The sequence below is a fragment of the Aquarana catesbeiana genome, linkage group LG04, assembly GCF_042186555.1.
Source record: "Aquarana catesbeiana isolate 2022-GZ linkage group LG04, ASM4218655v1, whole genome shotgun sequence".
Taxonomy (NCBI): domain Eukaryota; kingdom Metazoa; phylum Chordata; class Amphibia; order Anura; family Ranidae; genus Aquarana; species Aquarana catesbeiana.
In genome coordinates this window covers 197,523,206-197,537,405 of record NC_133327.1, presented here as the reverse complement: position 1 = coordinate 197,537,405, position 14,200 = coordinate 197,523,206, and the positions used below count along the sequence as shown (strand labels likewise).

Below are 14,200 nucleotides of genomic sequence, written 5' to 3'. Positions count from 1 at the left end.
TTTGCATGCATTTTATTGGGTATGTATAGCCAAAGTTTTTTTTTTTTTTTTTTTACTTTTATGGAATATTAATATTTTGTGTGATTGTGGGCTCTGTAATAAAGGGGCCTGGTAACTGGGGGGGGGGGGGGGGGGGCTTTGTAATGGGGGACTGTATGATTTGGGGACTGTTGTGATGGGGCAACTCTGATGTGATGGGGAGACTCTTTGATTGGAGTCTCTGATGCATGGGGGGGGACTCTGATGTGAAGAGAGAAATTTCTGACGTGATGGGGGGAGGGCTTTGTTGTAAAAGGGGGATTTCTGATGTGAAAGGGGGCTTCTGACGTGATGGTAAGTTGTGTGCACTGATACAGGCTCAGGTTTCCCTTTGGTAAGTACCATTTACAATTTTTACATTTTAGACTGGTGTACCTTGAGACTTTGCATTCTTTTTAAAGCATGCTGCAACTTTGTGTTGTGAAATGCTGGAATAATTAGATGTGAATATGAAATCTGACTTAGAGGTAATGTTTTTATTCAATACTACAGTATATCAATTCGGACAAATAGCTTTCTGGATAATCATCAGCACGCAAAGCATTGTTTATTGTTTCAATACCACACTCTAATGTTTACATCCATCATGTTACAAAGGACAGAATGTTGGAATAAATTACAAGTTAATTCCAATGACCTTGAGCAAAGCCTTAGTACACCAAGTGTCAAATTGTGCTGCCCATGACAACAGCAAAACAGGAATAGGCTCAGCAGTAATCTGACAGCTCTGGAATGTGAGACTGTACTCTTAGACTTGAATGCAGTGACTGTACCTTGCTTTTAGCTTCTTTCAAGCTAAGAAGTAAAATAATTATATCTATGGCTGAGCAAATGGAAATTGCATGGAAACTCCTTGATTTACATGACTCCATCTCACTTTCCAAGACCGAGAGACAAGTTCGAAGGACGGGGGGATTGAAGCAATGGCAGCTGGATAGATGTCCACACTTAAATTCATTAATGACCAACTCACTGGAACACAAAAAGACCTTATTGTATGAGGCTGCCTGGAGAGGTGACATGGACCAAGTGAACACATTACTCAACTTTGGGATATCCGTGAACTGCCAGTAAGTTCATTTAAATTTCATTTAAAAAGGTGCATGAGAAACAAATGGCGAGAAGGACATAATACCATTACCAGGCAGAATTTGTTTAATGTTAGAGCTGTAGTAAACACTGCTTGGGCACTTGTACCTACAGGTAAACTTACAATAAATCTTACTTATAGGTACAAAAAATATCTCCTAAACGTGCACCATTTAGGAGATACTCACTGTTACTGCAGCCAGTAACATCACCAACACATGCGATCTGAAGGAACGACATAATCATGCTGCTCCTTCAGAGCCCTGTGCCTTGACCGTGACTCCCGTGCACATTATCGCAGCTTGGCCATTAAAGCGGTCCTATATAGAAGACCCGGTGAAATGGAAGTCCTGTCAGCAGTGACAGCGCGCTGATGGAAGGCTTCGTTTTTAAGGTAAGCCTTTCATAATGTACTAGTATGCAATACATACTTGCATATTATGCCCTTAACTTGCAGGGAGAATTTATTTTTAAGGGATAAGGTACACTTTAAATTGAAAGACTATGAAGTAAATAACATTCCTGGGGATATGCTATATAAACCAAAACATGTAATTAATTTATTTTAAAAAATCAATGATTAGGGACTAGTCTTTCTGGCTTTATGCAAAAGTAGCTTTTAAGATAATCAATACTGATTTATTATTATATTTTTTACTTGGCTTAGTAAAGCGGCAAAGGAAAATTCTATTTCTACATGTTCCTGCACATGCTTGGGCATTAAACAAGCTCACGAGTTCAATATTAAAGAGAAACATTCCTTTTTTAGTTTCTGCTCAATGGGTCTGGATTAAATTATTTATTTTAATCTGGATAAAAGAAATAAATAATATAGAATCAATTTTTAAGATGAACTATATGTCTTGAATAATCTTACAGATAGCAGGAGTTTTTTATATTCTTAAAGCACTCCGAGGGCAGAGATTGTGGTTCTGTCACCCTTCCACAATCCACTGAGTTTCACGTTCTTAGCACCGGGTTCACCATTTTTTATATTAGGAGAAAAATACAGAACTCTCATACTTGGCGCTGTAATAGCTAAAACAAATCACAGTCATATGCTGTGGCAGGGAGGATGTGTCACAGGAGTCCTCAATAGATATAAGGAGACACAAGTTGGAGGAGATTTACTAAAACCGGTGCACACAGAATCTGGTGCAGAATAATAACCAGTCAGCTTCTAGATTTTATTGTAAAAAGCTTAATTGAACAAGCTGAAGTTAAAAACTGAATGGTTAATATGCACAGCTGCTCCGGATTCTAAGTGTCCCAGCTTTAGTAAATCACCCCCAAGTTGTTTAATCACACAGCTAAAATAGGAGTTGTAGGTAGACCAGCAGTATATGTAGTCAATCAGGTCTGTTGAGGAAAGTCAAAGCAGTTTCTATATTCAAGGCTTAATAATTCCCAATGCTATTTGTTTTCTGTTTTCAGGGACACTACTATACCTAAAAAAGCTCATAATGATAATGTAACAAATATTATCCTTACTCCTTACTATGTGTCCACCCCTACAGAAAAAAAAATCTAAAATTCTACTTTTAATAATAATTTTTCAAAAAAATCACCTTTTGTTTTTCTTTACATGACTTTAATTCAATACAGATTGGAATACAGGTTGGAATATAAAATAAAAAAAAAACAGATCAGAACAGATTGGAATACAAATTATTATTAATATTATTATTATTATTATTATTCTTTCAGTTGTTGCAGATAATACACCTTTCATGTCCTTTCTATAATCATCTGTATAACCAACTTGTTAGGTTTTTCGTTATTAAAATTTTAGGTTATCTTTTTGCAAACTGACGTCACACTCTAAATACATATACAGTGTGTCATTTTATAGACACAGGATTTATAGATACAGTTTGATTGAGAGACTATACATATGAGATCTACCTAAATTGCTGCACAGAATTATTGTACAAAAATGAGTCATTTGTGTATGAAGGTCAAAACCCCTGGCGTGGGGCAGAAACAACTTTCACAGAAAACCAGTCAGACCTCAAACGGAAAGATTAATGTTGCCATAGAATTACCAAATCTGTCAGTGTGTCTGATGTTATTCTACAATCACATTTATTGTCTCTTGCATGCAATACTGTCTGGAGTCATACAAACCGTGCATTATTTCTTGTTTAGGATGTCATAAAAACAACAGAGTACATTTTGACGTTATTATGTAGAATGGTTTTATGTTAACGCCAACGCATTGTGTTATGTTATAGCAATATATTACAAATAATAGGTGGATCGTATTGCTAAGTATACTTGAATAGCGGTCACAGACCAATGGTGGTTTTTACTGTTGCCATTACTTATCTTCACGTAGCCCTGATTAAGTTCATGCACTCTATCAGTCCTCCCAGGTTTAAAAGGCTCTTTGTGCTCAGGACCTGTGATTTCAGCTCTGTAAACAAACACTAAAGTAATACATGGTAACATTATTGTATCTTGAGCTGTGTTCATAGCATAGCAAATACCGATTTGTTTGGATTACTATAACACATTGTACCCAGTACTTCAGAAATGAAAAGGCTGTTAAGTTATATAGAAAATAATCACACAATAGAACATGATGGAAAGTTTACAATGCAAACATGTTAATGGCATCAGGATTTCATAAGAATACATCTACGAGAAAAATATGTTTATTAAGCTTCATTCACGTGGCCGTAAAAAAATGCAAATTCAAGTGTTTTTTAAAGCTGTAGTAAAGTCTTGCATTAATGCATCGCATATTAGCACATTATGAGAAACTTACCTTAAGACAAAGCCCTCCAGTGGCGCGTTGTCACCTCTTCCATCCTCATCTGGTTTTCATAGAAACATAGAAAAGCGACAGCAGAAAAAGACTGAGTAGTCCATCGAGTCTGCCCATTTTATTTATTTATTTATTATTTTGTTTTTTGGGGTTTTTTTTGTTTTTTTTCTTTATTAACCTTGTTTGACTATAGATCTATGTTTATCCCAAGCATGTTTGAAGCCATTTACTGTAGACTGTGTCAATCAGTTTATTCCAATCCTTAACTACCCTTTCAGTAAAATAATACTTTCTAAGATTCATTTTGAACTTTCCTAAAGTTAGTTTGAGGTCTGAGGTTAGTTTGAGGTCATGTCCCTGTGTTCTTGATTTTGGTTTCATATTGAAAAGACTGCCTTCCTGAACCTTATTCAACCCCTTGATGTATTTAAAGGTTTCAATCATGTCTCCCCTTTCTCTTCTATCCACCAGACTGTACATACTAAGTTCCTGAAGTCGCTCTTGATATGTTTCATCCCACACCTTTCACCATTTTTGTAACCCGTCTATGGACTCATTCTGTCTTATCAATATCTTTCTGTAAGTGAGGTCTCCAGAACTGGACACAGTATTCTAAATGAGGGCTCACTAAAGATCTATATAGGGGAATCACAGGCTCTGGTCCATTGAATGGCTGAGCCGCGATGACGTCACTGCCGCGCTTGTGCACAGGAGTCACGGTTGCGGCACAGAGCTCTGAAGAGATGACATGAGTATATCGTCCCTTCAGTGCACATGTGCACCGTCACCGGCTGCAGAAACAGTAAATATCTCCAAAATGGTGCACGTTTATAAGATATTCCTTGTACCTGCAGGCAAGCTTTTTTATAGGCTTACCAGTAGATACAAGTGTCCAGACAGTGTTTACTACCACTTTAATTACAGATCTGAATAAAGCTGCATTGTTTTTAATGGAGCCATTCACACAGGTGCTTAAACATGAGTTGCTTTTTGATCCATAATAAAGAATCCAAAAATCTGCATCTAAGAACATGCGATTTATGCCTTACGCGTATAAACACATGTGTACACATTTGTATGCACATAAATAAAGCAAAAAAAAAGGGGAAAAATAAATTATCATAAAAACAAGTTATGTACACATAAACATCTTAATGGGTCTTTATACATTTATACACATCTATTTTACTGATCAATACACCAGAAATTTTCTTCTAAAAAACACATGTGTCATAACAACATTTTTACGACCATGTGAATAAAGCCTTAGATCCCTTTTAGATGAAGCGGACTCTGTCTAGCGGATCTGCCTGCTCAGCGGGGGGATCTCTCCGCTGATCCCCACTGAGCAGGCAGATCGGATGACAGGTCCATGTCCGCTCCGCTATGCAGAGCAGACACAGCCTGCTGTTTTCTATGGGGCGGTCGAATGGAAATGGACTGTTTGTCTGTTTCCTTCCAGCTGTCATCTGATCCGATCCGCCGTCAGGATGGGGAACTGATCCCATCCGTCAGTTTTTTAGCGGACCGGTAAGAGTAATTGGGTGATCCGATCAGGTCCGCCTGAAAAACGGACAGGCGGACCTGATCGGCCCACTGGTGTGAAAAGCGCCTTATACGTCATTCACACAGCTGTAAAAAACACATATTCAAATGTATTTTAATTATAGATCTGAATGCAGCTGCATTGTTTTCAATGGAGCCATTCAAACAGGTGGGTAAACATGAGCTGCTTTCAGATCCAAAAATCTGCGTCTAAGAACATGTATATGCGTTTGTAAGCATGTCAATCAAGTCTAAACAAAGGCGGAAAATAAATGATCATAAACACAAGTCATGGATGCATATGCGTCTTACCTATAGGTAGTGTAAAAATCTCCTAAATGTGCACAGTTTAGGAGATATTTAATGTACATGCAGCCGGTGACATCACTGGCGCATGCGCTCTAAAGGAACAGCCACCCGTGCCATTCCTTCAGAGCCCTGTGCCGTGACCGACGAGTGATGTCATCGCAGCTCCGGCCAGTCACAGGGCTGGAGTCCGCAAACCCTGAAGCAAGATGGGTGAAGATGGAAGCTGTCTCCAGCGATGACATTGCATCGCTGGAAGGCTTTGTTTTCAGGTAAGTTTCACATAGTGTGCTAGTATGCACACTAACACATTATGCCTTGCAGGTAAGAAAAAAAAAACGTCCACCGCTTGGACGTTTTTTTTTTTTCCGTCAATGCTGGCAAAAGTTCAGGACTAAACTTTAGTCCAAAATGTGAATAAATCAAATGCATAATGGGCCAAAGGAGTTGGTTTACTAGGGGGGTGCATTTTTCAGGTTACTGAAGCTGTATTCACATTAATCACCCAATCATGAGCAAAAGAACCACCCTTTTTTATTTTGTATAGATTTGATCAGGTGTTCAAAGTGAACACATGTTCTCTTGGCTAAATAAACAATGTACTCTAGGCAGGGGCGTTGCTAGGTCTGCAAAAGATCTGGGGCTAGAGCCCATAGCAGCGGTCACCAACCTTTTTGCAGGCACGGGGGGGGGTGATAAGTAAGCAATTTTTTGCGGGCAATTTGTCGGGGCATGCCCACTGCGGTGCACACCCAGCTCACTCTATGACACAGCTGATCACAGATTGGGGTAAAGAGCCAGCAGCTTTTTACCACGTGACGTGATCAGCTGTGTCCAATCACAACTGATCATGGTGTAAACTCACTTGCCAGTTATCGGCATTCCTTTCCTCACACTGTCAAAGCGCGAGGAGAGGATAGAGCCAGTAACCGGCTTGTGTGAAAGGGGACATCTGCACTGATCAGGGCACTAATCATTAGTGTCCTGATCAGTGCGGCCCATCAGTAAGAGCCCTTTCACACTGGGGCGGTTTGCAGGCGCTATTGCGCTAATAATAGCGCCTGCAAACCGACCCGAAAGTGCCGCTGCTGTGTATCCAGTGTGAAAGCCCCGAGGGCTTTCACACTGGAACGATGCGCTGGCAGGACGGTAAAAAAAGTCCTGCCAGCAGCATCTTCGGAGCGGTGAAGGAGCGGTGTGTATACCGCTCCTTTACCGCTCCTGCCCATTGAAATCAATGGGACGGCGCGGCTATACCGCCGGCAAATCGCCTCTGCAGAGGCGCTTTGCGGTGGTATTTAACCCTTTCTCGGCCGCTAGCGGGGGGTAAAACCGCCCCGCTAGCAGCCGCATACCGACGGTAAAACGCCGCTAATAATAGCGCCGTTTTACCGCCGACGTCGCCCCCCGCCCCAGTGTGAAAGGGCTCTAAAAGCGAAAAAATACCTGTTTGCAAATAAAAATGTCATATGGATACAGTGCTGCATGACCGCGCAATTGTCATTCAAAGTGTGAGAGCTCTGAAAGCTGAACATTAGCCTGGGCAGGAAGAGGTTGAAAGTGCCCAGTAGGTAAGCGGTTAAACCTGCAGGGGGTCCAGCTTTTTAATAAAAAAAAAAAAGACTTTACTAACGCTTTAGGCCTGGTCCTGCCCAGCTGGGATCAACATCCGCTGGCTTTCAGTACAGTGGGCACCTGCTCTCTCCCACTCCGATCCCAGCTCCAAAGCCTCTGGTCTCACCATCAACGTCAAAATGTCACTTCCATAGTTGCCAACATTGTAAAAAAAAAATGTGGGACACTTTTGTGGCTGTAGGCGGAGCGGGCCAATAATTAGGGGGCGGGGCATTCATCAGCAGGCGTGGCCTAGCAAAAATAGACAAGCCACGATGAAAAATGGGCGTGGTTTATGCGAAGTTGTGGGTGGGGCTTAAATGGGCGTGGCTCTAGACGGTGTGGTTAGAGTCTGAAATGAATGAGGGATGGAGAGGGGGAGAGAGGGGGAGAGAGAGGGAAATGACGGGACAGCAGCCCCAGATCCTACACAATAAAAATATGTGTATTCTAGAAAGTTTAACAATCAGCAGATAAAGATACTCCAAACACCTGGTGTTAGCACTTCAATCATCCCGGCACCATGGTTGTTATGGTGTCAGGATGATTGAAGCGCATTATTTCTATTATTATATTGTAATATAAAATGAAATCATTCAACTCACCATAATGCAGAATCAGTGGGATCCCTGAGCGTGTCACCAGCCACGTCGCCTGCCACCAGCCGTCCGTCCTTGCTTCAGATGTCCGAGCACAGTCCGTCCTTGCATCAGATGTCCCCAGCGGAGCCCCCCCTCACACCAGGAGTCCCCGGCGGAGCCCCCCCTCACACCAGGAGTCCCCGGCGGAGCCCCCCCTCACATCAGGAGTCCCCGGCGGAGCCCCCCCTCACATCAGGGGTCCCCGGCGGAGCCCCCCCTCACATCAGGAGTCCCCGGCGGAGCCCCCCTCACATCAGGGGTCCCCGGCGGAGCCCCCCCTCACATCAGGGGTCCCCGGCGGAGCCCCCCCTCACATCAGGTGTCCCCGGCGGAGCTCCCCCTCACATCAGGAGTCCCCGGCGGAGCCCCCCCTCACATCAGGAGTCCCCGGCGGAGCCCCCCCTCACATCAGGTGTCCCCGGCGGAGCTCCCCCTCACATCAGGAGTCCCCGGCGGAGCCCCCCTCACATCAGGAGTCCCCGGAGGAGCTCCCCCTCACATCAGGTGTCCCCGGCGGAACTCCCCCTCACATCAGGAGTCCCCGGCGGAGCCCCCCCTCACATCAGGAGTCCCCGGCGGAGCCCCCCTCACAATCAGAAGTCCCCGGCGGAGCTCCCCCTCACATCAGGAGTCTCCGGCGGAGCCCCCGCTCACATCAGGAGTCCCCGGTGGAGCTCCCCCTCACATCAGGAGTCCCCGGCGGAGCTCCCCCTCACAATCAGGAGTCCCCCCTCACATCAGGAGTCCCCGGCGGAGCCCCCCTCACATCAGGTGTCCCCGGCAGAGCCCCCCCTCACATCAGGAGTCCCCGGCGGAGCCCCCCTCACATCAGGTGTCCCCAGCAGAGCTCCCCCTCACATCAGGAGTCCCCGGCGGAGCCCCCCCTCACATCAGGTGTCCCCGGCGGAGCTCCCCCTCACATTAGGAGTCCCCAGTGCCCCCCCTCACATCAGGTGTCCCCAGTGCCCCCCCCCTCACATCAGGTGTCCCCAGTGCCCCCCCCACTCACATCAGGTGTCCCCAGTGCCCCCCCCCACTCACATCAGGTGTCCCCAGTGCCCCCCCACTCACATCAGGTGTCCCCAGTGCCCCCCCCACTCACATCAGGTGTCCCCAGTGCCCCCCCCACTCACATCAGGTGTCCCCAGTGCCCCCCCCACTCACATCAGGTGTCCCCAGTGCCCCCCCTCACATCAGGAGTCCCCGGCGGAGCTCCCCCTCACAATCAGGAGTCCCCCCTCACATCAGGATTCCCTGGCGGAGCCCCCCTCACATCAGGTGTCCCCGGCAGAGCCCCCCCTCACATCAGGAGTCCCCGGCGGAGCCCCCCTCACATCAGGTGTCCCCAGCAGAGCTCCCCCTCACATCAGGAGTCCCCGGCGGAGCCCCCCCTCACATCAGGTGTCCCCGGCGGAGCTCCCCCTCACATTAGGAGTCCCCAGTGCCCCCCCTCACATCAGGTGTCCCCAGTGCCCCCCCTCACATCAGGTGTCCCCAGTGCCCCCCCCCACTCACATCAGGTGTCCCCAGTGCCCCCCCCACTCACATCAGGTGTCCCCAGTGCCCCCCCCACTCACATCAGGTGTCCCCAGTGCCCCCCCCACTCACATCAGGTGTCCCCAGTGCCCCCCCCACTCACATCAGGTGTCCCCAGTGCCCCCCCCACTCGCATCAGGTGTCCCCAGTGCCCCCCCCTCACATCAGGAGTCCCCGGCGGAGCTCCCCCTCACAATCAGGAGTCCCCCCTCACATCAGGAGTCCCCGGCGGAGCCCCCCTCACATCAGGTGTCCCCAGTGCCCCCCCCTCACATCAGGTGTCCCCAGTGCCCCCCCACTCACATCAGGTGTCCCCAGTGCCCCCCCCACTCACATCAGGTGTCCCCAGTGCCCCCCCCACTCACATCAGGTGTCCCCAGTGCCCCCCCCACTCACATCAGGTGTCCCCAGTGCCCCCCCCCACTCACATCAGGTGTCCCCAGTGCCCCCCCACTCACATCAGGTGTCCCCAGTGCCCCCCCACTCACATCAGGTGTCCCACAGCGGTGCACGCGCTCCCCCCCACCTCAGAGGTGTGTCCGCAGCATGGCTAGAACCCCCGCCCCTTTCCATATCAGACTGGCAGCGGGGCGGGGGGTAGGCGGGCCGAGGCGGAGCGGGGCGAGGCGGAGCGGGGCGAGGCGGAGCGGGGCGGGCCGAGGCGGAGTGGGGCAGGGGGTGGGCGGCGACGCAGAAGCTTCATCTAGCCCCCCCCAGCCGTCTTCCTGAACTTCCACAAAATAGCCTCTAGCGGCGGCGGCGGCGGCGGCGGCAGTTTCGAAAACGGGAACCGGATTTTTCGGGACATTTCCCGGGACACCACAAATCCGGGAATGAAGTCCAAGTCCCAGGAATGTCCCGGGAAATCCGGGACAGTTGGCAGCTATGCACTTCCATCCATGCCTCTTAAAGGCACATTTTTTTCAATGTCATTTTTTTTAAATGACTTTTTTTTTATTGCATTTTAGTGTAAATGTGAGATCTGAGGTCTTTTTGACGCCAGATCTCATATTTAAGAGGTCCTGTCATGCTTTTTTCTATTACAAGGAATGTTTACATTCCTTGTAATAGGAATAAAAGTGACACAATTTTTTTTTTTAAACAGTGTAAAAATAAATAAAATAATGTAAAATAAATAATAAAAATAAAAAAACGCATACGTGAGTAGCGTCCGCATATGAAAATGGTGGTCAAACCACACATGTGAGGTATCGCCGCGACCGGTAGAGCGAGAGCAATAATTCTAGCCCTAGACCTCCTCTGTACCGCAAAATATGCAACCTGTAGAATTTTTTAAACATGGCCTATGGAGATTTTTGAGGGTAAAAATTTGACACCATTCCACGAGCGGGCGCAATTTTGAAGCGTGACACGTTGGGTATCAATTTACTTGGCGTAACATTATATTTCACAGTATAAAAAAAACTGGGCTAACTTTACTATTGTCTTATTTTTTTATTCAAAAAAGTGAATTTTTTCCAAAAAAAGTGCGCTTTTAAGACCGCTGCGCAAATACGGTGCAAAAAAAAGTATTGCAACAACCGTCATTTTATTCTCTAGGGTGTTAGAAGAAAAACTATATATAATGTTTGGGGGTTCTAAGTAATTTTCTTGCAAAAAAAACTGTTTTAAACATGTAAACACCTAAAATCCAAAACGAGGCTGGTCTTTAAGTGGTTAAAACACATGCACTAGCACTGCACTAAATATTTGTTGAATGTTACATCCATGGCCCAGAAATAGTATAATACTTCACAGCATAGTCATGGTTTTGACTGTTCTCTGCTGCAAAAGAAAACTTGTCACCAATAGGGTCTATGAACATTTCACTAACATTGTATCCCCATACTGACTTAACATTGAAGCTATCATCTCCTAGTCTCAGCTTTGTATTTCTTTAGTGATTTCTTTAATAATAAATGAAAAATGATTGATAAGTGGAAGCAGTAGACTTTTCAATCATCCATTCATCCTCCATTTATATAAAATATAAGGTATAATAAAATGTTCTTTGCCAAGACTGCTCTTTGGTACACATCTCTCGTTCAAAGTCCCTAAAAACTCCCCCCTTTTTGTTGGATCCCGTAAATGCAATAGTGTCTTTTATATCCCACATACTTACTCTATACAGTGATTGGCCTCATTTAAAGTCCCGCCGACCAAACTTTCTCTCTTTTTATCCTCCATTTATAGATCCTGTTTTATTCATATAAGCTGTAATACCTGCTTCCAGAGGCGTAACTAGAACCTTCAGAGCCCCGGTGCAAGAAACCATGAAGGGCCCCCCTGACCCCCAGCTGGGGCCCTTCCCACTGATCCTGAGGCCCTTTACTCCTGTCGCTGGGCCCTTTATTACAGTCCCGTAGTGGGACCCTTTCACATTTTCTGCAGTGGGCTCCCTTCTTGCTGTCTCAGGCCTGCCCTACAGTGGCAGAAGACCAGGGCCCAGTCACAAGGGCGAACTTTCCTGCCCTGGCAGTTCTGCCACTGGTGTGAGTAGTTTTTATTTTTGTTATTTTATCTAGGGGTAGCAGGACCTAGGTCAGTCATAGTAGGTGGTTGAGTGTAATTAATACTTTGTTAACCCTCATTGGCTCCTCTGCCCCTCCCCCCTCTTCTGGGACTTGTAGTTCGGCCTTCTCTGGATCCCCTTCCCCCATGACAAGTCCTATGCCCCCTCCCACTGACTGGTGTATGGCTCAGGAACAGGAAGGCATGGCTGACTCAGTGACGGGGGTAGGGTTACCAATCTTAAAATCCCTTCCCCAATGACAGGTCCTCTTTACCCTTCCCACTGGCCAGTGAAAGGTTCATGTGCTGTCTGCTCCTCTCCTGCATTATGGGACTGTCGTATCTCCCTCTCTGCCCCCCGCCCCACCCCCTCCAGGTGGGGAGGTGGTGCAAGAGTTCCTGAGGCAGGGGTATGGCGAGCTAGACATCGCACACAGACCTGACAGCAGGATCTGGATAGGAGGGGTGGCAGGGGTGACATACAGAGGAACTGTCACCCCCACCACCCCTCCTATCCAGGTGCACAAGGGAGCCGCACGGGCCCCTTAGAGCATGGGGGCCCTATAGCTATGCCCCTGCCTGCTTCTAATTATGGAGGAGCTGAGCAAGAAGGAATAATCTGGTGCTCTTGATGAGTGCCTGTGATAGCTCTTACCTTTCTAATAATCCCTACTGCACAGGAGAATTACAGCAGTAGGGGTGGGGGGGGGCATTGAGGAGGACATCTCACTGAAGGTAAGTAATATCCCTTGGGCTTATTCTATATTATTATTATTATTAGTAAACTTAGACTATAAAACCAAATATACAGCAACTGTTATCAAAATTAACCAGTCAAATCGTTGTTTTTCATTTTCCTTAAAATAAAAGGTGAAATCTGATTGGTTGCAGTTAGGAACAACTCCACTTTTATTCTAATTTTCTTTTCTCCGCTTTTATTGGATTGTTACCTAAGTACTTATCTGTGCTATTAACATTAATAGTACAGTGCCAGGCACAACTTTTTTTTTTTTTTTTTTTAAACAGGACAGGGAATGTTACGACTTTTGTTATTGCTCTCTGTTAACCCATTTTGTAGATATCCCTCAATTTATACCATTGGGACATCAGGAAAAGAATATCAGGGGAGTAGGGGTCATTGCAGCAGGGGAGCACAGACTAAAATAAAAATAAAAAATGCAGCGACCATTTTGATCTCTATTGGAAAGATTTTCCTGGTCCTCCACTGTCACCCATTATCACCCACTTTATGCTTTAAGGTCAGTACAGTAGTATTAAAAATGTGTTCCTTCTCTGCTCGAAATCTTAACTAGTGACCGGTTCACATAATTACAGCTCTACTATGAACACAATAAGTGCATTGTATCATGTACTCTACCTTTGGGTATAGTCTGTCCAATTCCTTTGATTTTGAGAGAGATAACCTTGGGATAGCAGGGTTGTTCTTTTGTTTCACAATTTATTATTCTTCAAATATTATTATTAAATGACATTCTGAATTCAAGTGCACTGAGGTTACATATAGAAGTCATTGTAGGCCATATAGTTGCAAATAAGGTTTGGGAACACTTTGGAATTACACATATTTCTATGAGAAACCTGTAAAGTTGGTCATTTACCAGTATTATTTTGTTCATAGTTTTTGGAACGTTTGTTCGATTTGCTCATGGTTAATTGGGTCAATTTGACATTAAAGGGATATTAAAGGCAGATTTTTTTTGTTTAAAAATAACAAACATGTCATACTTATCTGCTCTATGCAGTGTTTTTGCACAGAGCAGCCCCAATTCTCCTTTTCTCAGGCTCCCCCCCCCCCGCGCTCCTGGCCCCTCCCTCCTGCCTCTGTCCTCATTGGCTCACTGGCTGTGATTGAGAGCAGCGAAAGCCAATGGCTACCGCTGTTGTCTCAGCCAATGAGGAGGGAGAGATCCGGGAGAGCCAAGGCTCTCATGCACATAGCTAGATTGGGATCGATCTCAGGTAAGTATTAGGGGAGGGGGCTGGGGGGGCTGCTGTACACAAAAGGTTTTTTACCTTCATGCATAGAATGCATGAAGGTAAAGAACCTTGAGCCTTTACAACCACTTAATTTTAAATTGTAGTCACAAGAAAATTCGAAGGCGCAGGATGGAAAATTTTTCTTAAATGA

The 14,200-nt window shown here is 45.7% G+C and overlaps 1 protein-coding gene across 1 annotated transcript in view; it reads left to right on the top strand.

The window, feature by feature from the left end:
* The first annotated feature begins 678 nt into the window (after positions 1-678).
* LOC141141457 (uncharacterized) overlaps positions 679-14,200 on the top strand; it is a 71,304-nt gene continuing 57,782 nt past the window's right edge. Inside the window, exon 1 of the mRNA XM_073629085.1 lies at positions 679-1,109. Within this exon, the coding sequence (XP_073485186.1) occupies positions 859-1,109 (251 nt within the window). The 5' untranslated portion in view covers positions 679-858. The remainder of the gene's footprint in view (positions 1,110-14,200) is intronic.